This window comes from Phyllostomus discolor, chromosome 7 (genome assembly GCF_004126475.2).
Source record: "Phyllostomus discolor isolate MPI-MPIP mPhyDis1 chromosome 7, mPhyDis1.pri.v3, whole genome shotgun sequence".
In the NCBI taxonomy this organism is placed as follows: domain Eukaryota; kingdom Metazoa; phylum Chordata; class Mammalia; order Chiroptera; family Phyllostomidae; genus Phyllostomus; species Phyllostomus discolor.
The window spans coordinates 42398012-42425812 of record NC_040909.2 but is presented as its reverse complement, the minus strand read 5'-3'; the positions used below and the strand labels follow the sequence as shown (position 1 = coordinate 42425812).

The 27801-nt window shown below is 46.7% G+C and overlaps 1 protein-coding gene across 1 annotated transcript in view; it reads right to left on the bottom strand.

Annotated features, from left to right (window-relative positions):
- Window positions 1–27801, bottom strand: part of SRGAP3 (SLIT-ROBO Rho GTPase activating protein 3) — a 243948-nt gene that overhangs the window by 68671 nt on the left and 147476 nt on the right. The window contains 5 exon segments of the mRNA XM_028518183.2: window positions 1249–1350; window positions 3216–3437; window positions 5217–5345; window positions 10233–10418; window positions 17678–17740. Coding sequence (XP_028373984.1) covers window positions 1249–1350; window positions 3216–3437; window positions 5217–5345; window positions 10233–10418; window positions 17678–17740 — 702 coding nt within the window.

The window sequence follows — 27801 nt, the reverse complement described above, 5'->3', positions numbered from 1 at the left end:
TATGTGCTTAAGAAATACTTGAGTAAGTATTCACTAAATACATACTTGTTGAATGAATAAATGAATGAATGAGTCAGTTCTTTCTAACATAGCCTGATAGAAGCTCAGGTTCAAAATCAAGAATTTCCATGACCATGGACAACCCATACAGAGGAACACTTGCTTCATTCTTTCTATGGCCCCAATTTCCAACTTAAATTCCATTAACATTATTATCCATATATTGTCCCATGCAAACAATTTAAAAGCTTTCAGGGAAAGATGTAGAGCATGAATAAATAAAGAAAACAGTTTGTTAGGTTTGAAAAACAAATACATAATATGTCTCCTCATAACCTCCCCCCAAGAAGTGCTTTGATTCATCATCATTCTGAGAGATGACCTGTCTCACATCAGCCCGAGCTCTGTCCTTTGTGGAGATACAAGGTGAACCGGCCTCTCTGCCCAGATGGAGAGCCATCTTCAGATGTGAAGACAGGACTGTGGCTCCCCATTTCCAGCTGTGAATGCTTCTCAGTGATAAACCTGCCCACGATCCTGGGTGACATGCCCCACATCCTGGTGTCCTCCAGTTGGTTGATATCCTGCCTGCATGGAGGTGTCCAGGCTGGAATAGAAAGTTTCCCACCTGGCCTCATCTGTCCACATCAGAATGGAACCACCAAAGCTGGATTTCCATCTGTACCCTCCCAGTGGCAATCCCGTGTCACCAGCTGCATGGGAGGTATGCTGGCCATGGTAAGACAGAAGTTCCTTGGAACTCAGAATCCATGACACGTTTAGTGTGCCTGGGATTATTTATTATCTAATTGTATAAATTAAACTATTTATTATTATTTCTGATGGTAAAAATAACATAAGCTCATCACAGAAAACAGAGAAAAGCACAGAGGAAAGCAGAAATCACAACCCAGACATAACCACTGTTAACATTTTGAAGTACCTCCTTCCCATCTTTTTTCTGTGACTGAACACACAGATACATATGCACATGCTCTAGTTTACCCTAGTTACGATAATACTGAACATACAGTTTTACTTTCTCTTTGCATTTCTCTAACTTAATATCTTGTGAGAATTCCCCCTTACCATTAAAGATTCTTGGTATGCATGGTTTTAATAGTTGTGTAATAGTCCATCTTACAGATGAATCCTAATTTCTTATGTGTTCTTTGGTGAGTGTGGACTCCCCAGGATAAGCTAGGCCTTTGTAAGGAGATCCCTTATAAGGCAGAGGGGCTCACTCACCTCCTCATTCTCTATCTTGAGAGTGGCCAGTCTGGACTGCAGCTGGTGGTACCGCATGAGTAATTCTGTCTGGACAGGCTGCTGAGCACTGACTTGGCACACCTGTAGAAACAACAGCCCCCACCTGTGGTTGCCCAGTGCCCTCATCCTGTGTGGAGTTAGGGCCAGAGCTATCACAAATATCCCTATCAAAAGCTGGGAAAACAGGCTTGGAGACCTTAAATTACCTGCCAAAGGAACCACAGCTTATACCCAGTAACACTAGACAGGAACAAGGGGCCACCCTCCTGAATTGCACCACTGGCCTCTCAGCCGTGGTCTTCCACATTGTCCACTCTTCAGGGTTTACTAAGAGCTCTGACATAATCTCGTTAAGTGAGACTAGTTGGTTAATTTCCAGGCAGGAAGTTGTAGTAAGAAAGCAACTGCCTAAGAGAAGCCAATGAAAATAACAATAAATGGGCAACAACCAGCTGGTGTTCCTATTCCCCAGCAGGAAGGTGCTTCAGAAAGGCAGAGAAGCAACTGTGTGGTGACCTCATCTCACAGAACTTCCTCCACAGCAGCTTGATTGGGCGAGAGGTGGAGAAGGGGAAGAGTGGGGAGAAATACTGTTCTCCCTATATCCATCCCACCCAGGGCCCTATCACCACCTGTGAGCTGGGCTGCCTGGGGTGATTCACCTGAGATCACAAGGGATAGTAGGGCTCTGTTATTTACTAGCTATTTACCACTAGCCAGGCAACCCAAACTTTGCAGGCACCAGTGGTAACCATGAGGTCGGAATTTTCAGGTCCAGATGATGGGCCAAAAGGATTAGACGTGCGGGCAGAGGGATGGGGCAGGTGCTGCAGGAAGCCCTGCACTGGCCTCTTTTTTGCCGATAAAGAAAATGGGTAGAACCATCCAGAGGGTCCAGCAAATGCCATCTGCTGAGCCTCCTTGTCCCTTCCTGTCACGCAAATTTAGTGGATAGTCCAGCTGAGTCCCCACAGGATCCAGAGGCAGGCAGGGTCCTCTACACTACAGATCTGGATTCGCTGAGCTCCCGTGTGCCTGGTTGGGATATACAGGGTCTGGCAGAGGAAAGGCCTACTTGAGTGTGGTTGGTCAGGCAATAATATGGGTGCAATATAGTTTTAATTAGAACATTTCGCCTAAAATGGTGTGCTTGACCATGATATTGTTATGTGACAGAATTATATGCTTATAATTTTATAATAAAAGATTTTGTAATAAAAAAGGGGCACTATGTGTGCTGGACCCTATATCTAGGTGGACAGACAGAGGCCACTGGGAGAAAGTTCTGTGCACATACCCCTGGAGTAGAGATAATAGAGACGGGGAGGCAGAGTGTGATGGCTCTCTCCATCAGTTCCAAGCCTAGGAACCAAGCCCTAGACAGAGGGAGGAATGATACAGAAAAGCTCAAGGAACTATTTGCATAAGGAATTTTGTGAAGCTTGGGTAACTAGTGTGCTGCTTTGGGGCCAAGTGACAAATGCCTTATCCCATTGTTTCCCCCTCAGAATACAGCATGGATCTGAGCAGCACAGGCACTGAGGAAGCATGGTCAGCGGTGTGCCTCCTGGGCTGGAGGACAGTCAGTGCCCTGGTGAGGTTCTGGCCAGAGTGGTTGTGATGAGGCCCAGCCTCCTGTGATCCAAAGGGAGAAAGTACCAGATGTGGGACTCTCTTGGGATCTTCTGGACATAAGTGGGAGGATTCGAAGGAGCACTAAGGTTCTGCAATTCTTCAGGTGGGGGACTTGAGCCAGCAAGGTTAAGATATTAGTGATATACTCCTTGGCTGGGGAAGCCCTTGGACTGAGAACTTGACCCCAGGCCTTGGGATACACATCTTGCATGTGGAACAGGGGCTAATGGTCCCCATACCACTGATGTTCTGGAAGCACATGGGAGAACAGACAGAAGCAGCCTCAAGCATGGCTCCTCGGAGAAACATACCTCATCCCCCATGTGGGGCTGGAACTCAAACTTGAGTGGAGGACAGAAGACCTGGTTGTACATGTCCATGACAGTGTGCTTATCACTTCGGGAATCCAGGTTGTCCACCGCGTTCTCAATGACATCCAGCCCCTCGTGGCGAGAGGTCTCCAGGTTGTACTCAGCGGAGAGGTAGGTCCGGAAGGTGCGGGCCAGGCTGGCATGAAAGCCCAAATCACAGCACTTGGAAACAGGCACACAACAGAAGGGTGCAGGTGAGGGCTGTGACGTGAAGGTGGGGACCACCAGCATCTCCTGTCCCATCATGGATTACTTACAATTACCTCTTATTCCATAGTCAAAACCTTTCATCCTGGGGGTCCTTGTGCATTTTGGAATCCTACCACACAAATCACACCAATGCCTTCAGGGGGAGCTGGGGACTGCCATTTGGGGAAAGCAGAACTTCTCTCAGCTTCCCAAATTCACCACATACTTTCTCATATCTAGGTCTTCACACACACGAATTCCCTCTGCCTGACATACTCTTCCTATCTCCTCCTGCATAAAAGTCCTTCCTTCAGGGTTCAGTTTAGAGGTCACTTCCTCCAGGAAGTCTTCTTTGATGTTCTCCCCACTCAGAGTTTATGTCAGATGTGCCTCCCCTAGGGGTCCACATCTCCCCCCACCTCCCTCAGTAGGACATCTGCCACATGGCATTGCAATTGCCTGTTAACAGGTCAGGGTTATGCAGCATAAGTTCCATGAGGGCAGAACCACTGGCTTTTGTCTACTGTAGCACTTCAAGACCTAGAGCTAGTAGCTGCTCAATAAAAATTTGAGGACTGGAAAGAATGAAAAGGAAAGTTGTAAGAAAGAGGTGTGTGTGGGGGGTCTGACCTCAGGCACTAGAAGGCACAGGCAGGGCCCAGCAGATCCCTCTTCTGGGGATGGTGATCATGGGTCCCTCCTGCAGCCCTCCTGACAGGATACACCAAAGACAGAGGAAAAGGATACATTCAGCACTATGGAATCCTTACTGAGCATCTACTGGACCAAATCCCTGTCTGCTAGGTGGGGAAAGACACGAGAAAGCAGTCCTGGTTCCAACAAAGATGACAGAGGCTCTCCCTGATGACACCGCTCACAATGTTCTCTCTCCATGCACAGCTGTCCCTTCGGCCCATCCTATGCAGCTGGCACTTGGGAGTCAATGTGCCATTCTCCTTTTGCTTAAACTGCCTGATTTCTCCAATGATAACATCTCCAAGTAAAGCTGACTTGTGTACAGTGGACCCTTGAACATCTCAGGTTTAAACTGTGCTGGTCCACTTATACATGGGTTTTTTTCAATACACGTGCAGCCAGCTCATCCCAGCTTTCACATCCTCAGATTATACCAACTATGGACTGAAGACAGTATTTCTGATGCAGGGCTGGGAATCTGTGTGGGCAGGGGGCCAACTATATACAATGTCCCACACCATTTTATGTCAGGGAATGGACCATCTGCAGTTAGCGAGGGACGACTGTGGTTAAGGGTTGAGGGATTAAAAGTCATATGCAGATTTTCGACTGAAGAGGGAGGCTGGCACCCTTACACCCCACCATAGTCAAGGACCAGCTATAATTCTGTCTCACTGACAATTTTCTTTCCTGTGTATGTGACTATCTGACAACTAGACCTGGGGGCGCTGAACACATCTGTACAGCTCTCGGAAATCCCTAAGGTGTGAACTGTGGGCAGTCGCTCCCATACCCCAAACCCAGCCAAGGGGCTGGTGTAGGGGAGGGTACTCGGGAATTGCACTCTGAATGTGTGACTGTCTGACCCAACGGTGTAGAGTCCACCACAGGCCCTCTCCCACCCATGGAAGAAGTAACTCATCTCCCAGGCCCCTGCATGCTCAGGGCCCTTCCCCTCCACCCTGGAAGCTCAGCTAAGGACAGGGGCCAGCCCCTCCTTCAGCCAATGATTGGCGCCAGCCCAGGCCCTTCCAGTCCCAGACTCCAGGTGCTCACGTCGATTAGGTCGGAGACATCATGGATGTAGTATTTGCTTATAGCTGCGTTGGTGGCAGCCAGATTCAGCAAGTAGTCATTTCGGGCCTTCGTGCACTTCAGCTTGTTCTCAGAGTACTTCGCCTGCCTCTGGAGGAAAGACAGAGTAGATGTGAGAGCTGAGCCACTGATGGAAGGGATTTGGGATTCTCTTTATGGTCATTGCAGGTAATGCAATCTGCTGCACCACCCCTCTAGAATACATTACTCCATGTGCTAGGTGAGTAGGATTTGGGCCCTGTGTTCAAAAAGCTCACCTAGCCCTGGCCGGGTGGCTCAGTTGGTTAGAAGGTCATCCTGTACAACAAAAGGTTGCAGATTTGATCCCCAGTCAGGGCGAGTACAGGAGGCAACCGATAGGTGTTTCTCTCCCACCCCCCCCCCGCCCCCCTTCCTCTCTCTCTAAAATCAAGAAACACATCCTTGGGTAAGGATTTTTTGAAAAAAGCTCATCTTACATTGCCCATGTGGACCAACAACAGCACTATTCATTAAGCAGCAGCCTGCTACCAGCCTCTACCAGAGCTGAGTCAGTGAGACCTCCTGCGGCCCCTACTCAAGAGCCCTCCGTGGCTGCCCAGACTGTGACAATGGCCTCAGTGACCTCTCAAGCCCCTCTTCCTCCATGTTCTCCCTCATCGCCAGCCTCCTCTGCCCATCCTTTAAGAGGTCAAGTTCATTCCTGCCTCCAGGCCTTCAGAATAACTGTCCCCCTGCCTAGCAGGCCATCCTTCCAAGTCTCTATGTGGCTGGTCCTTCACGTCATTCAGGTCCTTACCCAAGGTGACAGGGTCAGGAGGGACTCTGATGGCAGCCTTGTCCAAAATGTGTTCCCTGACTCTCCACTATCCTTCCCTCCACTCTCTATCCCCTTGCCCTGTTCTATTTTTTCACATATTTAATCTTCATTCAATTTTTAGTGATTTTCATTTTTAATTTTTTAAAGACTTTATTTTGTAGTGCGGTTTTAGGTCTATGGCAAAATTGAGAGGAACGTACAGAGGCTTCCCATATGCCTCTGCCCCCACCTCTGCACAACCTCCCCCATCATCACCAGCCCCCACCAGAGTGGTACACTCATTAACAATCATCACCCAGAGTTCACAGAGTACCTTAGAGTTCACTCGGGGTGTCGTGCAGTCTATGGGTTTAGATATCATCATAGTGTCATACAGACTAGTTTCCCTGCCCTAAACACCTGCTGTGCTCTGCCTTTTGATTCCTCCCTCCCTCCAACCCCTGGAAACCTCTCATCTTTTCACGGTCTCCACAGTTTTGCCTTTTCTGGAATGTCATATAGTTGGAATCATACAGTATTAGCCTTTTCAAATTGGCCTCTTTCACTTAGTCATTTGCATTTTAAGACCCCCCCATGTCTTTTCATGGCTTACTATCTCATTTCTTTTTAGATATTCAATATTTAGTGAATACTCCATTGTCTGGATTTACCACAGTTTATTTATCCATTCATCTACTGAATGACATCTTGATTGCTCTATTTTTCTTCTTTGTGCACTTGCTGAATTCCAGTGGCCCCCACCAGAAAGTAGGCTCTACTAAGTCAGGGACATGATACACCTTGTTCGTTGCTGCACCTGTCGCACCCCAAACAATCCCTGCACAAGGCAGTCATTAAATGATTCTCGCTGGTTGTGTGGATGTGAGTGGTGGGAGAGGCAGAGTGGGGCAGCCTGAGGGGCCAGTCTTTGCTAGGAGCCGGACTGCCTCCCTGGGAAGCTGCTTCTGTTGTGGGCCAGCTGGGCAGGAAGGGGTACAGAGTACATGGGTTGGAGAGCTGTGCCCTCGCCCCTTTCAGACTAATGAGTCCCATTGTTGGGTAAAAAGGCAGCTCTCCTTAAAGAAACAGGGTTTCCTCCTTCACCTAGGCACTCTTAAACCTTCCTTATTCCAGGCTGAGTCCTCCTAGCTTTTTAGTAGAGGTGTCCCCAGAGATCTCCTCAGACTTTTCTCCAGGGTCCATTTATTCTGGGAAATTCCAGAAACAGGCCTCTGGCAGTAACACCCTACCCACACCCTACCCAACACCATGGATGATTCCATGCACCCAACCCCCCACAGAGCGTTTTGATACTCCTGACCAATTCGCAGGAAGCCATTCTGACCCCGAGACCATTTTCAGCCCTTCATGGACTCATACAGTTGTATACCTGGGGAGGATATTATAGGTATCTTAGCTTAATTCATCCATTTTGTAGGTGAAGAAATGAGGACTGAGGGCAGAACTAGTTTGTCTAAGAGCCAAATGGCTAATTAGCATACAACTCTTAACAAAAAATTAGTCTCCAGACTCCCAGACAGTATTCTCTCTATCCCTCTATATACCTCCCTATATTGTACTTCTGTAATTCCCTGATCACATTTTTTTAATTCACAGAGTTATACAACCACTACCACTATCTAAATTTAGAATATTTTCATCACCCCAAAAGAAACCCTGCACCCATTAGCAGTCACTCCCTAATCTCCTCTGCCCCAGCCCCTGGCAAAAACTAATCTACTTTCTGTTCCTACGAATTTGTCTATTCTGGACATTTCATATAAATAGAATCCTACAGTGGGTGGCCTTTTGTGACTGGCTTCTTTCACTTAACATATTGTTTCCAGAATTCATCTATGCAGTAGCATGAATCAGTGCTCCATTCCTTTTTACGACTAAATAACATTCCATTGCATGGATAGGCCACATGTTATTCATCTGTTCGTCAGTGACAGACATTTGGGTTGTTTCCACTTTGGGCTATTATAAATAATGCTTTTCTATGAACATTCATGTGCCAGTTTTTATATAGACATCCGAGGTCTGTCTGGAAAAAGTCCAGCCATTGTTAATATAACAAGAACAGTTTGCACAACATCAATGTAACCTGGCAGCCAAGGAGAGTGGACTGGAATGCACATGCATGAACAAGAACGACTTCACTGTACTAGTCAGTGGGGGCAGTAGATGCCTCTGAGTGAGCATGCATGCTGTGTGGCCACTGCATTCAAAATGACTGAGAAAAGAGAGCGATGAATCTGCATCAAATTTTGCATTAACCTTGAACATTTCTCCATGGAAACTATTGAGATGATTTAAAAGGCCATAGCTATGGGCAGCTGGTGACTGGCAGCTTCATCACAATAACACTCCCATTCATGCATCTGTCTTGTGCAGAGTTTTATGGTCAAACATCAAATCACCCAGGGGACTCAGCCCCCCTAACCCAAATGTGGCACCCTGTGACCTCTGCCTTTTCCCCAAACTAAAATCACCTTTGAAAGGGAAGAGATTTCAGACCATCAGTAAGATTCAAGAAAACATGATGAGGCAGGTGATGGTGATTGGGAGAACTGTGTGAGGTCCCAAGGTGCCTACTTTTAAGGGGACTGAGGCATCATTGTCCTATGTGCAGTGTTTCTTGTATCTTCTTCAGTAAATGGCTCTATTTTTTATATTACATGGCTGGATACCTTCTGAACAGATCTCATATGCTTAGTTTTACCTTGAGTAGATACCTATGAGTGGAATTGTTGAATCATATGGTAACTTAGTCTACATTTAACATTTGGAGGGATTGCCAAAATATTCTCCAAAGTGGCTGAGTCATATTATATTACCCCCAAAGTGGCTGAGTCATATTATATTACAGTGTGAGAAGGTTCCACTTTCTCAACATCCTTCTCTATATCTGACATTGTCTGCCTTTTTTATCTTAGCCATTCTAATGGGTATGAAGTGGTGTCTCCCTGTGGTTCTGATTTCCATTTCCTTAATGACTAACGGTGCTGAGCGCTTTTTCATGTGCTTATTGGCCACTTGTACACGTTTTTTAGAGAAATGTCTATTCAAACCCTTTGTCCATTTTTTAATCGAGTCTCTGCTTGAGTATTGTAGAGCCTATTTTTCTTTGCATTTGGCAATGGCCCTGAAATCTTATTTTATTTGCCTCTGGTTACTTTCCCAGCTTACCCAGGTCCTGTTGGATCTTGTTCCCACTCAATCTCCTATCATTTTTAAGGGCTATAGGATCATATCATCATAGAATCTGTCTCATTTAAGCCCGAGTAAACATCCAGTACAATGTTTGACACATAGAAAGAGCTCAGGAAGTGTCTGCTGATTCCATGGAATGAATAGATGAATGAATGAATGAATGAATGAATGAAGAGAGTTCAACAAGAAATCACGGTGTTTTAAGAAGAAATGAACCTTATAAGTCCCCTAGCCTAGGATGACAGAAAAGCGACCTGTGCACTGCCTCTCTAAATTCTGGCCATGGCAGAATTTACTCGATCCTGGCACCATTTTCAGCTGACACCTGGAGAGGGCTCATGATCCGCATCACAGAGCTCTGTGCAGGCACTACCAATGGATCAGAGCTGACTTGGATGGGACATTTATTTGCTATCACCATCAGATTTCAAAACTGAAGTTCAGAGAGGTGTTATAAATATGGCATTTTCGAACTCAGTCTATCCACCTCCAAAACCAGCATTCCCTTCACTATGTCCCACTAAAGCACCTGCCAGCCCTGATACACAGAGATTCTAACTCATGTGTTGGAATCACTGTGTATCAGGGCTGGCAGGTGCTTTTTTGCCTTGGCAATAGCAATTGCAGAATGGTTCTTTACCAAGTTCCCAGGTGCTGGTTGGTAGCCTAGTGCTGTTCCCTCTTGCTGGGACACACTCAGTCCCAGCTGGCCCCCAGCCACCTATCTGAGCTCCCGGGGCAAGTTCTTGCCACCACTAATGCCTGGTTACTCCTGCCCACCAGAGAATGCACTCGAGGAGCGTGAGTCTTATCACAGTTCAGCTCTCTTGTCAGCTAAGCACCTCTCCCTGCCTGCTGACCTAAGCAAAAGGATCAGATGCAGGCAGCATTATTCTATCCTCATACCCCTCAAGGTGCAGAGGGGACGCTGAAGCTGCCAGGGGGCCTGGCCCTCCCCTTCCTGCTCCAGGGCCCTCACTTGCCTTCTCCTTCATCTTCTCAATCTTCTTCACAGAGCTGCGGCGCTGGGGCCGGTCCTCATGGCGGAGCAGGTTCATGCTGAGCTCTCCAGCCTTGTTGAACTGCTTCTCCTCCTGCTTCTCAGCCTCCTTCAGCTTGCTCTCTGCACTGATGCTCTCCGCGTGGTACATGTGGTAGGTTTTCATGACCTGAGGACACATGAGTGGGGGAATTGGCAGGCTGTGAGAGCCTAGCTTGGGCCCCCAAAGTTCTGCACTGCAGTTTGCTCAGCCCCCGCTCTTCCCATGACACAGTCTGAGCTCCTGCAGATCTTCACTTCTGCACAAATTCTCTGAGGACTGGAAATGATGATGATCATCAGTAGCAGCTTCACCATCATCATCATCATCATCATCATCACCACCACCACCATCATTAAGTACTTACTAAGTGCCAGGAATGGACAAGTAAAAATTTAAAAGGGCAAACATAGTCCCCAAGCATTTGCGGTCTCAGAGGTCATCTGGCTGTTCCGCAGTTGACCTCTCTACCTGCTTCCTCCTGTCGGGTCATCAGGAAAGCCCCTCCTCCAGTACTCACAGAGCTCCCATGGGAATATCCTTCTTGCTCACACACAAATTATTTTCTCTGCTATTTCCTTAAGTAAAATTGGCCTACAAATGGCACTATCCCCAAAAGAAGTACCACTGGGTAACTGAATACATAGTCTATGCTCTCTGAACTAAACTCATCCTTGACTGTAAAATGACTATAAAGCATATTGCACTCTGCTACTCTGCATCCATAATAAAAGTTATATATTGTTATAACAAGGAAATTTTTGAGTCACAGGAAATCCTGGATGTCATCTAATCTGACCACTGAATTTTATAAATAGGGAAACTGAGGCTCAGAAGGGCAAAGTGGCCTCTCTAAGATCATACGATATTAGCATAGTCTCCAGACTTCACATCCTTGTGGCCAACCCCATGATCAGAAGCACCAACAAGATCCTTTGTGCTTCTCTGCTGCTGATCCCCACCCCCACCCCACACCCAGGCATTCACTGATTTGCTTTCTGTCACTGTAGAACTTCATATATATGGATCCATAGAATATGAACTCTTTTGGGTCTGCCGTCTTTCACTCAGCAGAATTTTCTGAGATTTTCCCATGCCATTGCAGGTATCGGAAGTTCTTTTTCATTGCTGAGTAGTATTCCATTGTGTGACTATACCACAATTTGTTTACCTATTCATATGTTGATAGTTATATGGATTGCTTACAGTTTTGTAAAGCTGCTATGAATATCCATGTACAATTCTTTGCATGAATGTATGTTTTCATTTCTCTTATATAAATACCTAGAAGCAGAGTGAAGAGTCATAAAGTGCATATTTAGCAAAGTTAGAAACCTGGTCTCTGACTTTTAATCCACCATTTTCTACCACATAATACTGTTTCCTTAATTTATTACAATCTTCTCAGTAGTTGAATACTCTTGGCAGTCTTAGAGCAATATCCTAAATCCTGGTCCCCAACTAAAAGTACACTTTTCCTTTGCAATATCAAATTTATGACTGACTTTCTATGTTAAAAAAAAAAACACACAACAAATCCAAGAATCCATGGCTCCTGAGCCTTGTCATGCTCTTTTCCTGTTGTTTGGGGAATCACAGCAGCTGATGGAGTAGCAGCTTCCACCTGGGGGTGCAGTGTGCCTGCCTAACCAGGCTCTTTAAAGTCAGGGAACTTGGAATGAAATGCTGGCCAACACTATAACCTTAGTTATTCTCATTTAAAGCCTTGTGAAGTAAATTTACCAGAATAAGGATTTCTTCTGTGACTCTTATCGTTAAATCACAGCATTGATCTGTGGTTCAGAAAGTCTGCTTTGCCGGAGGTCAGGAGTCAACAGGGGCAGCATCTGTTGCAGAGCATGGCAGGTAAGAGTATGGATTCTGGGCCCAAGTGTCTGGGCCAAATCCCGATGCTGCCGCCTACAAGCTGTGTGACCTTGGGCAAGTGATAACCTCTCTGACCTCTTCTTCCTCACCTGTAAAATGAGGGTAATGGCACCTACCTCATAGGTTTTTGTGAGGACTTAATGAGCTAATTTTTGTAAAGTCCTGAGAACATGCCTGCCACACAGTAAGAGCCATGCTACCATTATCCTCACCATTGTCACCATCCTCCTGTTTGGGCTGAGGGTTTGAGAGCCTTGAAGTCACCTGACTGCAAAAAAAAAAAGTCTGCAAACTGTATAGAACAGCAACTATCGTGAAAAAGTCGTTTTCTACCATGTTTCTCCCTCCTTCTTTCAACCTGAAAACCTCCTAAAATTTCAAAACGATAAGTGAATAAAAAATGGTATCAACTTTTCTTTGTCAGTCTTGGTGAAAAGACTTCTCGGCATTCCACCCAACATTATGCATATTTGCATTTGCCCTAAAATTCTTGCTAATTTCATCCACTCGTTTAGGCAGTTACACTAAGCATATTTCCAAACTTAAGGGACCAGAAAGCATGCTGGACCCATGTGTTCTTGACATCTAGTGGCCAAAAGGAAGGACTGCAGGCATAGAGAACCAAAGCAGTTGCATATTTTTAACCATCTCCTTTATACCATGGCTCCGGGAACATAATGTGGCTAAGAGTTGGAAATGCCTGCTGAGGTCTGCCTCCAGGGCCCGTGCTTTCCCCCTCTTGAAGCTTTTCTCTATATATCCCTCCACATTCACAGGCTCCACCGGTCCCTTGGCTTCTCCACCACGATGCAGGCGAAGTTCATTTCTGGACTCCACCCTTTCTGGGTTCAATCATTCACACTGCATCCATTTTTTCTACTTCAGCTGTGGAGGTCTGCTTGTCTCACCACTAAATCTGTCATCTGCATTAGGTAGTTAGAGGAAGAGAGAGCATTCTGTTTGCAGCTAGGTCTTCCTGTCCAATCATCCATGCATGCATCCCTTCACTCACTCACTCAAGGCTCACTTCCCAGCAGGGTGTTCTCACATTTTCCTTTGCTCAGTTTTCCACTCTTCTTGAACCACAGAGTGCTCTTCCTGCTCTGCTACAAGCCAAACTTCCCACAGCAGTCTCCAAACTGCATTCCACAAACCTCATGTTTGGAGAACACAGTCCTCACAATGTTGGGGTCACATGGTCTGTGATTCAATTGGCAATGCCTGATCCCAAGAATATCAGTGAACTGGATCGGCCAGGGTGACTTATGTTCAATAGCTGCCATAAAAGAATTTACTTGGGGACCTCTCTAAAACAAGCCTAATTAACTACTTACACCTAGAATCCTCTAGATAAATAAATTTATTTTATTTGATTAACTAAAACATAGGAGTCAGAATGAAAGGTCCTTAGTTCAACAGCCTAGAAAAGTCTGCTCAATATTGCCAGTCCAGGATAGGTTAAATAACATTTAGACTTATCTATTACCTCAGAGTTTGCAAATCTCTCTTTTCATTATCGCCAAGGGGAATTTCAGTTAGTCCTTATCCCAGTCCTGGGAGGCAATGTAATAGTAATAACAACAACAATAGCAGCCAGCAGTTATAGAGCACGCCCTACCTGCCTACATATAGTAACTCTTTACATATAGGAACTCATTTATTTTTCACACACACAAAAAAATCCTGTGAGGCCCTGGCCAGTGTGGCTCAGCTGGTTGGAGTATGGTGCCGTACACTGAAAGACTGAGGGTTCAATTCCCAGTCAGGGCACATACCTAGGTTGTGGGTTCAATCCCTGGTCAGGGCGTATGTGAGAGGCAACTGATTGATGTTTCTCTCTCTCCCTTCCTCTCTCTAAAATCAATTAACACATTTTTTAAAAACCCTGTGAGGTGGATACCATGTGATCCCTGCTTTATAGATGAGGAAACCACAAAATAGGGATGAAAGGATCCTCTACCCCACAGGGACCCAGGAGACCTGGCTTTGAGACCCAACACTCCCACAGCATGGCCGCCACTTGCTTGGTGACCATGGCAGAGGCTCGCCCTCTCTGTGCTGCCTGGTGAAGACTGCTTGGGAGGTAGATAGCAAGGTGCTCCATAAATTGTGACTAAAAAGTGACTGGCTGACAGCACTGTTGGGCTGGGAAGGGAGCAGAGATGGATGCAGTTTAGCTGAGGTCCAGTCTCCAACCTAAGTTCACTTAAGGGCCCCTCAGAGGCACGCACCTGGCTTCATGCCAGATGGGGGTGTCCTTTCCAGCCCTCAGACCCTATCAGGAAGGTCTCTCAGAACAAGTCTAGCACTGCATAGAAACACAGAAGTTGAGACCACTGTTCTTGGACCCAGATTCATTTCACAGGTACTCGGAAGGCCCTCCGGAAATCTTGGTGTACTAACCCATCACTGAAGGTCACTTAAGACCCAGAAATAGCACATGTATTGTCCAAACTCACACAGCAAGTCAGACAGCCAGGCCTTCTTAGCTGTGGACATTGTCTTTCCTGGTAATCACACTGCCTTCTGCTGTGTACACTTTGCCTTTACATTTTCCCAAATCCTCAACTCTTGAAAACAGGAAAGCATTGTCTGCACAGCCCTTCAGATGGCTGTTGAAACACAAAAGAAGGCAAAGGCAATCTGGAAGTTGACCATATCCATAAAAGGACATGCTAGGGCAGGATAAGGATCAGTTGTTAGAAAACAGGTTTTCAGCAATGCAGTCCATGTGCACTTTCTCTGCCCCAGGGCTGGCCATCCCTGGGCCATTCAAGAGCGGTAAGTAGGTGAGACCCCGGGCATGCCACAACCTTTAAGGAAAAGAGAAGTCCCCAAATTTCAGTCCAACCACCCACACTGTGCAGCCTCCTCATTCTCCATAGAACTTATCAACACTATCTTACTTATTCATTTTGCATGTTTATAAACAGTCTCATCACAACTAAAGTGAAAGTCCATGAGGACCAGGGCCTTGTTTATGATCACATTCCTTGTATTAAAGCAGAGGTTTGTACCCAGTATCAATATATGTTTGCATGCATGAATAAATAGGTGGGTGGTTGGATGGAAGGGACCGAGGGAGGGAAGGAGGGAGGATAAAGTAGGGGAAGCACAGTTCTACTGCCTTCAATCTGGTAAATATGGTTGGGTTGGGGCACAGCTACACCCTCAAATCACCACATTTGTATTGAACAGGTTATTATGTGCTAGGTACTATGCTAGGAAATACCACAGTGTGGAAGACAGATAGAGTTTCTGCCCTCACAGAATACACCTTCTAGTAGGGACACAATTATATAGGTGATTATCATATGGTGTGATAAGTGCTATGATGAAGGAAGTACAGGGCACTAAAGACAGACTTCCTGGAGGAAGTGACACCTAAACTGAACCCTGAAGAAGGGTAGCAGTTAGCTGGGTGAACAGAGCTTGGCATGGGGGCAGGGGGGTGGAGTGCTCCAGACAAAGGGAGCATGTGAGCATAAGCCCAGGAGCAGGAGCCAAAAAGGTTTGAGGAGCAGGGGCTTGTGTGAGCACTAGCCCATGTGGAGCTGCTTCCTTATTCTCCTGCAGCTACTCCTCAGTGGGCATCTGTTGTTTTTCTCTGCCTAGGATCATCTAGTTCTTCTCCTTCTAGAATGGCTTCCTGATTTTCTTTGAGGAAGTCCCCCAAATTCCCCTCCTTATTCTCAGTCCATGTGGTTGATGGGAAACTGACGCTAGTCTTCAATCCTGGCGGTGGGTGTGAGATCCAGGCCCCACCAATTAGTAACATTATGTTAATCTGGCCACAGGGACTGGATCTCAGGAGTCCAGCCAGGCCAAATGGAGACAGCCCTGTGCTTGGCTGGAAACCCTGGGAAAGGGATGTTCTCCTTCCACTAGGGGGCGCTAAGCGGCTGGGAAGTGAGTGCAGCAGTGGAGCTGGGTGGGGAGATCATCTTTGTGACCACCTGGGAGAAGCCTGCCTGATCATGAAAGCAGCACAGAGGAAAACAAAACCAAAGGAGGGAGAGAGGCTGACTTCCAGAGTAGATGGATAGGTGGGTGGACAGACAGATGGAAAGAAGGCAGGAGGAAATGAAATGGGGGGGGGGAAAGTGAGGGAGGCAATAAAATAAAGGAGAGGAGGTACTGTTCTATTGCCTTTGATCTGGTATTTTGGAGGTGCCGCATGCTGCGGAAGAGTGAGAGCAGTAGGGTGCCAACAGCACCCGCCTCCCCAGGTCATTTGTTGACTGCACACTGAGTCTCCAGGAGCCACCTAGAAATTCATTTAAATTCAAGCATGTGGAGCTGCCTGCTGTGGACCCAGAGCTGCAAGAGGCACAGCGGCAGGCTGTGAACATTTCAAGAGATGGTCTTTGAAGTGTCTTGTACATCCCTGGCGTTCCCAGGGTGCTCACTGAAGCAGAGAAGCGGGGGAGGGATATGTGAATAAAGAAAGAAACTGCTTATGCCCACAAGGAGTTTAGAATCTGGGCAGGGAGACAAGAGTAAAGTGTGTGAAGGGATGATACAGCAGCCCAAGACAGAGCATCATATGTGCTGGATATGTAGCTTGGGAGTGAGGGTGTCTAGACTGTGAGCCTGTGGGGGCTACAGCCGGCAATCAATACACATTAGCTGACTGAAGAAATCAGAAGGGGAGTGTGTGCATGTATGAGAGATTAATTAAGAGGTCAGGAAAGTGATGTCTCCAGGTGAGCTTCTGTGATCAAGAGTGAGTATTGAGCTTGGCACTTTGGATGGGCAGGAATTTAAGAAGCAGAGGGGAAGAGAGGAAGAGAAAGAGAATTCTCAACAGGAGAGGTAATATAGGGTCCCAGCAGAGAAAACCTATTACAGACAAATCTGGTTTGAAGTCCTGCTGCACCAACCACCAAGTAAGTGCTGGCACCATAACCAGTGTTCCCGCTCACTCACCTTCTTGGATTCTAACACTCATCCCAAGTCCAATTAGATTTTGCCTCCTAGCAAGGTCAGTTCTTGGCCAAATTGGTGTTCTGAAATTATTTCCTGGAGATAGCATGGCATGCTTACCTCCATTGCCTCATGTGATCCTCGGAATAGTGTCCCATATTGCAGATGAGAATACTGAGTACACATGAGCTACGTGCATGCCTGAGATCCCACAGCCAACAAGGAGCAGGCCTCGGCTTTGGCCCGTCCTGACTCCAAATCCACACTCATTCCCCAGGAGCTTTTGTGTCCATGATCCCACCACCCCAAGTTTGTGTCTTCTGCTTTGGTAGGAAACACATTCCCACAGCTGGAACTTACATAAACATATCCAGGGTCCTACCCCAAATGTACAGAATGAGAAGCTGGGGTTGCAAGTCACTGCATCCCACCATAATGACCCACTGTCACTCGGGCACACGACACAGCAAAGAGGCCCAGGGTCCTCCCAGACCTCTGGTTAGCTGCCCCCCAGCCCTGGGCACTGAAGAAAGGGGGCCCCATCTCAATGGCAAAAGAGGCTGAGCAGGACTTACTGTGTAGAGCTCATTGGTGACCTTCAGGAGCTCTTCGTGCATCTGCAGGCCAATCTCCTTGCTCTGGAACATAAAAGAACAGATGTCAGAGGGGAGAAGGTGGCTGGTTGCATTAAATTTCCTTTTCAATACAGCAAGGGCAAGAATGCTTGGGGTGGGGTGAGGTGGGGAGGGCTGAAGAAATCAACATAAACCTCATCGATCTAGACTTGAATTCTTAAACTTGTGTCCATGAAACAAAGTTTTCCCTGGCCGTATAAGTTGGGGAACCTGCCTGGTGATTTGCAGAGATATCACCATATTAAAGAGTCTGAGAAACCCCACAGCCAATCAGCATGTTCAGCTTTGTTTACTTCTGTGTGTTCTACATTTATGTGACCAGAATATGCGTCCCTAGTTCAATACTCATCAACATCTCATGAGAGTGGGGTTCCACAGAACAGAGTTTGAGAAATAATGATCTAGCATCTCAATTCATCGTGAGCAGCACAGGTAAATAGACATCCCTCTGGATCACCAGCAGAAGACTGAGGTTCTCGCTCCCACTATGTCACCAACTGGCCATGTGGCCTTGAAGACTTAGTTACCACATCTATTATAAAACCAAAGAAACACTTCCCAAAGCATGCTCTGGGGGTGCCACACTAAAAAGGGAGACTGGGGCTTCTGTGACCAAAAACATTCGGAAAAACTACTTAAACGAAGTGAGACAGATTCTCTTACCACAGAACTCTGCCGAGGCCGTTACACCCTCCTCATGTGCAGGGACTTTCTAAGGGGAGCTGGAGTGCAGGTCAGCAGCCCCTGGACTCAGTGGTAGCTGGGGAGGGCTCAATACCAGGCTCCTGCTCCTTGCCCACAGCCTTTCTATCAGCTTCTGGGCCTGGAATTGCCAAGCATCACTTGTCTGAAGGCAGCCCTTATATACAGCAGATCTTGTAACAGACAGCAAAAGCTCTGGGACGATTCCCAGAGATCTGCTTAGACCCCACTCCAGCTTTGGTGACTAAAGAAAGGGACCCAATCCAAAAGCACAGCAGAGCCTTAGCAGAACTTTCCGTGCAGAGCTCACAGGGAACCTTCAGTTCCCATCCCAAACTTCCACAGGGCTGCTCAATGAACCAAATTAGCTACCCCCATTTCCTTCTATTCTCCCTGATTCTCAGTCTGCACAGCGGTCTCTCCTGTGGCCCCTCTGCCTGGTGTTTGCCCTACTGATCACTGGACTCTCTGGCACCCACAGTGGCTCCTGTCAGTGCTCAGTCTCGCCCACATCTCTGACACCCAAGACCCAGTTTCTGCTGTATTTATTTTTATGATCTCACTTTTTTTAAGGTACTAAATGCACCTGGTGGAAGGAACCCTAACAGCCAGCAAGGTAAATGTGAAGTCTCCCAGGCTCTGCAACTGCCGCCCAGAGTCACTGCTATTCAAAGTTTCTTTGGTACCTTCCAGAAACAGCTTATGGATGTACGAGCATGCATTTGCATAGCATATGTTCTTTTTGAAACACAAATGGGAGTATTCTATGTATACCTTTGTATCTCACTTTTTCTAACAATATATCTGAGAGGTTTCTCCTTCACAGCCCATGTACCTCTTGCATCCTCCTTTTCTGACAGCTGCTTGGGGTTCTGTGTACCAGATGTAGCATAATTAATCAACCAGTTGCATAGTGATAGGCATTTAGGTTGTCTCCAGCCTCCTAATATTTCAAACAGTGGTGTGATGACCATCCTTGTACTCTATCACTGCGCACAAGGGCAGGGGCCCCATCAGATAAATCCCTAGAAGCGGCTGTGCTGGGGAGAGTCCTGCCTTCACAAATCCCACCAGCCGTGCCTTCTCAGCCTTTGCCCTGCTGGCCCCCCACGCACCACTGGCTCCCCACTCACCACTGGCTCCACCTCCCACTTCTCCGTGACCAGCAGCCATGTCATCATTTCCATGACTCTCTCTCCTGGGTTCCATCCTGCACAACCATGAGCTCAAGCTCAGAGACCTATATTTTCAGCTGTTGCAAAAACAGCATGGTCTGGATATCCCTCCATCACATCAAACTCAAATGACCCCCAAACACACTCCTAAACTTCCCTTCATCTCCTTGAGTTTGGTCAATGGGATGATATCTTCCTAGGCATGGTACCTAGAAAATGGGGAGTTATTTTCGATACTTTAAAAAAAAATCCCTCTTTCTCAATCCACTCTGTCACTGCCTCCTGCTTTCTAATGGCCTAATCCTTTGTTCTCAGTGGCAGGTGATGCTCCGCAACAGCCACCTTGCCCTTCCTGTTTCCTAATAGGGTTGTGGATTGGCTCTGCATCCAACCCACCAGCTGAGTTCTTCCAAGGACATTGACTCCACCCCAACTTGAGATGACAGATTCTGACCTGTGCTGTTAGTGCAGGGGTAAGTGACTTCACTGGATGGAAGAGAAGGACTTGCATGGTTAACAGGAAGGTTTTTGCCTTTCTTTCAGCCCCAGCTGCTACCAGCAAATATCTTAGGGGCATAAAAGGAACAGCCTTAGGTGGCAGAACAAAAAAAAAAAAATCCTGGCTCCTTAATGACTTCCTGAGAAACTGGTTGAACTACACCCAAAGCCTGTCTCCCAGTGAACTTCCACTTCTGTGGCTTTATTGGTTAAGCTGGGGTTGTCACTTGCAGCCAAAAGCATCCTAAAAGATAGATTTCCCACCACCAGCCCCAGAACAAGCATGTCATCACTGCAGGACCCAGATTACTGAAGCTGCCCCTTAACCAAGGGTCTGACTCTTATCCCCAGTTCTGCATGCCTATGCCCATATACCTTCCTAGAAATGTATTTCACTGGGTCCCTCTGAAGTTTTCTCAAAGCCTACAGGATCAAGATGCAGCTCTTCAGCTGGACTGTCAAGGCTCTGGGCAATTAGCACTGACTGGCCTGGACAGACAGTAGAGAGGGCTGTATTTCAGAGCCACAGAGACAGGAACTGGACCTAGGGGTTCAAGCCATTTAACCTCTCAGCACATCAGCGACCCCATCTGCAAAATAACTTATTCCTGTCCTTCTTTGCACATGTAAAGAGAAGTAGAATGATTGTCCTTGCTTACCTATTTATTCATTTGTCTTTTGTTTCCCCCACCTGAATGTAAATCCATGAGTGGAAAACAATGTCCTCTCTGGTGGTAGATTCTCAGCTTCCCCAGTTGCTGGGAGGGCTGGCAGCAGACAACCCCTAGCCAAGAGCAGGGGCTGAACATACCTCCCAAAGGTATGGACACGTCATCCAAAGATGGGTCTGTGTGGAGCACAGGGTCCTGCCTTTTCAGTTTCTACCACTGGGCCCGCAGAACAGCCCATCAGGCTGTCTATGATTTCAGTAAGGTGTCATGATTCCCACGCTTTCTCCCCACCCCCTCCCCAGGCGTGGATCCCAAGAACAATTCCTAATTATTCTTCTAGATGCTAAATCCAGCTGTCAGAGTTGGCCTCCAGGGTACCAGTCTGCTATATCTCGCTACTCCTGCCCTCCCTGCTGTGCCACAGAGCCTGTCACATAGTGGGTGCTCATTTGTTGAATGAATCTATGAACAAATGAAGTGACGGTTCCTCTAAGCCTTAATTTCCTTATCTGTAAAAGTGGGATGATGTCACGGGTGTCATGAAGTCCCCATGGGGATGAAAAGAGATATCACATATGGCAGTACCTGGCATCAATGAAGAGCTTGGGAAATAGTAGTACAGGCTGAACTGACATCCACCAATGGCAGGGATCAGGCTAAGAATTTGCCCACAAAAGGAAATACAAGTTGAATGTTATATTAAGTTGTCCCTTAAGGATCTCTCAGTTTGGCAGGATCAAGAGTCAAGAACCAAATAATTCTAAGGCAGGAGGTAGAAAGGGACACAAAAGAGTTACAGATAAGGGTGTATGGAATGAAGTGATGAAGAGGATGCTGAGACCTCTACCAGAACCACCTCAGCTCCTGTGAATGCACAGACATGGTGTTCCAGGGAGGGGGCCCAGCCTGAGCAAAGGCAGAGACTGAGAGTAGGGAAGAGCTTGGTTTGAAAAGAGAAAAGCACAGCAACAGAAGAGCAAAGATCAGCTTGAGATGGAGGCTAGACCGGGTCAAACAGGCTTATGGAGGGCACGCTTCATTCAGAGTGGACCTGGGAGCCTCTGAAGGCTCTGGAGCAGATGAGTACGAAGATCAGAGCTGTGCTTCTGCAGGAAGATGAAGATGGGGTGTGTACAGAGGGTGGCTTGCACGAGGAGGAGCTGGAAGTCTGGTTCTGCATTTCCCCAACGGCCCAGTAAGGCACCAGATGGAACCCGCCTGAGTCTCTGCTCACCTCCTTCTCAGCACCAAGCATGGGGCTGGCCACAGAGTGAGTGCTCAGCAAATAGTTGCTAAACTGCAAGGACTCAAAGGAATTTTATTTTGTTATGGTTTGAGTTGGTTGGAAGGGAAATATTCTCAAATACAGTTCCAGAAACTACTGAATGAGGAGCCCAAACCAAACATTCCACCAGAAATGGGAGGCCAAAACCCTGATAATCTCTAGCAAACCGTCACACCCAGCCCTTGGGGACCAAGTGGCAACATATTAGCACTCTTTGTTCAAATTTCTCACATGACTTTCATGCCTGCAGAGGTCAGGGGTGGCAGGCTGCTTCCTTCATGCACAGGAAGTGTGTGGACTGTACAAAATGATTACATTGGACCAAGGAGGGCTCAGCCATGGCAACTGTGGTTCTTTGAGGTTGAAAGGGTGCAGTGCAGTCTGCCTGGCCCAAGTAAGTCTGTAAAACCAGGTGGCAGGTGGCCCCAGACCTGTCTCTTTCTTCTTCCCATAGCTTCAGTGGGGGCAGGGGCTGTCCTGGGCATTGTAAGATGTCTAGCATCATCCCTGGCCTCTAATCACTAAATGCCAGTAGCATTTCCCACCCCACCCCAAGTTGTGACAACAGAAATTATCTCTAGACATGGCCAAATGGCCCTGGGGGACAAAATCATGGGTCCTGGGTGAGAACCACTGTCCCAGACCAAGGGTTCCAAGTGGAAGCTTGTCCAGCCTGCGGACATGTTTTATTTGGCCACTCATTGTGTGCAGATAATCTGATTCTTTTCCCAGCTTTTATAAATCAGGAAATTCCCCTTACATGTGCTGCTTTTCAGCTTCTCCTGAAAAACTAGAAGATCCAGACTGGGTCTCCATGTCCAGCATGGCGGCCCTTCCGGGTGGGGTGTGTGTTCTCCACAGTGCCCAGCATCTCCTTCTCCCTCCACTCGTCCATGTCACTCATCTAGCCCATGAGGGCATTTGAGTTTACGACCCAGAAACCAGTTGGATCTAGCAGGGGGTGGCCATCTGAATCCTCTGGCACTTGTTAAGGACGTCCATTACAGACCTGCCAAATCAGAGCCTGTGAGGGTGCCTTTTTAACCAACGTCTTTCTCATACCCCAGCTTTGAGAGCCACTGAAGAGCCCACTTCCTGCGACCGAACCTCCAGGTTTCCCCGTGTACCCTGATAGCACAGCCTGCATAGAATCTCAGCATTCCCTGAGCTCACTCTCCTTTTGCACCTCTGTGGCCAGTTCCCCACCTAGCTTTGATTCAATTTATACAAGAGTTTACTGAAACCTACCAGATACCAGTTTCGACTAGGCACCAAAGACAAAAAGCTGAGTAAGACGCAGGCCCCAGTTCTATCGATTGCAGCTGGCGTTTATGGAGTACTTTCCATTTGCTGAATACTGTCCAAAGTCACTTCCACACATTATCTAATTTAAACCTTTAAAGTAGGTCAGAATATTATGCCTACTTGACAGATGACAGCCAAAGCTCGAAAGGGTTGAGCAATTAGCCCCAGGTTGCACAGATAGGAAGTAGCAGAGCCAGGATTCAGCTTTCGGTTGGTCTGACTCCAAAGATGGCCCTTGTAATAACTTTCTGTGGTCTGCTTTCTCAGGGCCTCACATGATATGTAGGCACATGGATGAAATAAGCCCTTAAAATGCTGTAATAGAGATGAGTTCAGGCCACAAAGAAGATATGAAGGAGGGCATGCCTGCTAGACACCGCCTGCCTGTCCAATTCACTTTCTCACCATCTGTGCAGAAATCTGCAACCTTGTTCCTTGCCCCCATGTGCAGGCATGTCTAGTTGTCTTTTGCCTGGTCCTTGTGGGCCCATCTGCCCTGTTAGGAATTAATCAGCCATAATGGCCATCTCTGACTTCTCCCTTCCTTCTTCTTATAACAGGCCATGAGATATGATGGGACTGACCCTTGCATGCCTGGTCATAGAAGATGGTCCATCAGGCATGGGACCCAGTGTGACCAGAGTGCTCTGGCTCCTTGTGTCTAGTGATTGGATTAGAGATGGAAACATAGTCTAGGCTGAACCAATAAGAATTTTCTCTGGGAGCTTTCCAACAACCACATCCTAGATCATCTCTCCTCTGCAGACACTAGGCTAGTGATGCAGATACCGACCCACAGCGTCCGCGTCATTAGGGATGAAATGAGACATTCACATGGACTACCGAGTCCAGTAGAGGGAAAGGGACAGCATGGCTTTTCTCTCAAGGGGAGCAAAAGCCTTGGCCCTTGCTGTGACTGGTCTTTATTGGGTTTCTTGGCACATTACATGATGGTCCTCATTCACTATGCACAGGTTTGCTTTAGGTGGTTACCTTTTACAGAAAACAAAGGAGCCAATGCCACTAATCACATCACAGAAGAGGGATATTTGCAAATGAAAAGGCAAAAGTGGTTGAACCAGTTACACTCATCCTTGGAAGATTTAGCATGGATTTTAGGAGGTTACTTTGCAGTAAATGTCCTCAATTCAGGGTGAGGGAGTTTTTTAGCAAGAGCAAGACTCAAAGTGTCCTAGGTACATTGCAGGCCTGATTCCCCATGGGAGAACCTATGTGTGGGTGTGGGTCCTGTGCATCTCCAAGTGGGAGCTGGGCCCACGCCACACAGAATGGTCTCCTATAGGCTAGAGTGTCAGGGGTCTTGGGCTGCCCATCAAAGGAGAATCAGGACCTTGACTGCAGCATTAGCATCCTGGATCTAGACATACCTGGACGAGATTTACCCCTGGACTTCCCTAGCTTATGGGATCCAGCAAATCTTCATTTTTGCTTATATGAAAGAATACTGATATAACATGTGCTTCTATCAGTGTGAAAATACCAAAACGGTCATGGAGTGAGACAGCCTTCTTAAAACCATCCACCAAGCACCAGCTTTCACACAGCTCCTGCAGAAGGACCACGTTCCAACCACTTAGAGGGCACATAAGCTCCTTAAAGGCTGGAGCCCTGGCTTCCTGGAGTGCGGATCATAAACACGTTCATACAGAAGGAGCTCTGTAAATGCACATGCATACAGAAGGAGCTCTGTGAATGCCTGTGCACAACCCCCGCCAGAGTGTTATCTAACAGGACCAGCTGGCTAGAGTTTTTTGACACAATGGTTCCTGAGTTAAATAAATTTCTTCACCATGAGATTCTCACAGTGTGCTACTTGATTTAGTTTTCAATACAGGGTTGAGCATGTTTTAAAGGGAAAACTCTCAAAACTATTACAATGGGTCCTAGGGCTTTATGAGCAGATTTGAAAAGTTTTATTAGGTCATGTCTCTGTCTCCCTCAAATGAACTTAGACGTGGGTCATTCCCTTTACATCTAGAAAATAATGCTGTCATAAAATATTGTATTTTTTAAATATTTTATTTATTTATTTTTTAGAGAGAGGAGAAGGGAGGGAGAAAAAGAGAGAAACATTGATTGGTTGCCTCTTGTATGCGCTCCAACGGGACCAAACCCACAACTCAGGCATGTCCCCTAACCTCACACTGAACTGGCAACCTTCCTCTCTTTGTGGGATGACGCCCAACAAACTGAGCCACACCAGTCAGAGCCAAAGTTTCGTGTTTTAATGACAAGACTCCTCCTTCACATCTGCAGAGGAGACCATTTGAAACAATCCTTTAGAACATTTTAATGCAGGAGTGAGGTGCAGCCTTCCTCAACCCCCAGTCACCCACGAGGGGCTTCCAGGCCTCTCCTCCACATCACCAGACCCCGCCACAGCAAGGCCTGGCTCTCCTTTCTCACTCTGCTTGACCAGCTATCCTCATGTAAGGTTACCTTTGGGACATTCCGCAGTTCCCAGTTCTGGGGTTCCAAGCAAACAATGGGAAGCAAACAAACTAACAAAACTAAATAAAAACAAAAACTTCTGGCTCTTGTCATTCTAAATCCCACCGCTTTTCCACACTCCAGCTTGTTTTCTCATCAAATAACAGAACAGGAGACCCACAGATGTTCCCTATTTAAGTATCTGGTGTATGTAAGCACTGGCCATCTCCCAAAGCGACTGTGTTTTCATTTCCAAAGCAAAGGCTTTAAAGGCGTGTCTCAGAGGAATGGGGCTTCTCCAGTCCGTCCTGGAAGGTCAGCTTATCCCTGAGCATGGCAGCTTGGGCAGCTATGGCTGAGTGTTTTTCCTGGCTGTGTCCTAGCTTGCCAATAACTGGGCTGCCTGCACTTTGTCATGTCACCACTCCTTGCCTCCCAACATCATCCTTAGCCTACACTCTGCCCCACCTTCCATCCGGACCCTTGCTTCCTCTCCTGTTCCCGCACTGTCTTCCTTCCCCTGCTCCTGCTCACCTCCCTTCTTTTCCCCTCCTTCCCAAACTAATTTATATCTCCTGTTGCTGCAGCTCCAAATGCTGTCCTCTACATGTTGTTTTTGCAAAAAGATGGAATGTAGACTTGAGCCTTGAACTCTCCCCCCGTTGCTGGGGCTGGGATACCAGGCTGCAAGGAAATAGGAAGGTCCTGGAACCTCTCATCCTAGGTTGTTGGCAGTGGTGGGCCCCACTGGAACCCAGCAATGAGTTGAGGCAATAAGCCCAGCATCATGTCTGCCACCCTCTTCCACCTGTAATAACTCCCAGCATCTCTCTGGGATTCTGTTTGCACCAAAAGCCTTCATTTTCAGAAATATTTAAAATAACAGGTCTGAGGAAGTGCAAAGATACCTTGGGATGGCTATGAACAAGTGAACTGATGTGGTCAGGCTAGCTATTTCTGAATCTCTATTAATAATACTAAATATTAGTTAACAATATTTATTGTTAATAATAATGCTTGGTACTATTACTAACTATAATACTTATTGTAGTAGTTAATAACAACAATAGCTATTGTTTCTTGATATCTTAGCATGTGCCAGACACAATGATAACTGTTTTACAGGTAATACCTCATGTAAGCCTAACATCAGCCCCTTCACAGGAGGCACTATCATTAACCCCACTTTAAAGATCAAGACACCAGGGCTCAGGGAGGGTGAGTAATTTGCCCAAGATCATAGGGCTAGTAAATGTGATTTTCTCAACCATTTCACTCTGTTGCCTCCATCGGGAGAGCCAACACTCTACATACCTTCAGAGTTTTTTTCCTAAACACTCCAAGATCATTATAAAACATAGATACTACTCTGCCTTATCATAAAAAGGCATACTGATATCTGCTTTAGATCATAATCATTATCAAATAACATAGAGTACTCAGTGCCATTTTGCAGAATCTCCTCTAACCTGTGACCAAATTCTGGCCCCTCTTCCTGGCTCCCTGACCAAGGCGGAAGGAGATGGTGTGGATTTCTGGGCTGAGTTTCTGCTGAAGCAGGTCGTACTCAGGAGACTCTTGCTTGATTATATCCCTAATGTCAGCCTGTGTGTCTTTTTAATGTTTTTGTTTGTTTGTTTGTTTTGCCACGAATCTCTTACAGATCAGGAGGGAAAGGTTGAGGGCACAGGTGAGAGTCTGTGTGTTCTGGGAACATGACAAAGCTGCCTTCCTGAAAAATCAGTATCTATGAAAATCCCTGGCCACTCAGTTCTGAGCTCTTTTCTCCCCTCCACATTATCTTCAAGGTGAATATGGGTGTTGTCTGGCTTATTTGTTGGATTAAAACATTATTGATCACACTGGTGAATCACTGACCTCAGACATTTCTTTAAACTCCTTGTCATTTTCTAATCTGATCTTTAATTTCCTTTGCATTGTTTGTGAATAGGATGTAATGAGGATTTCACTGGCATT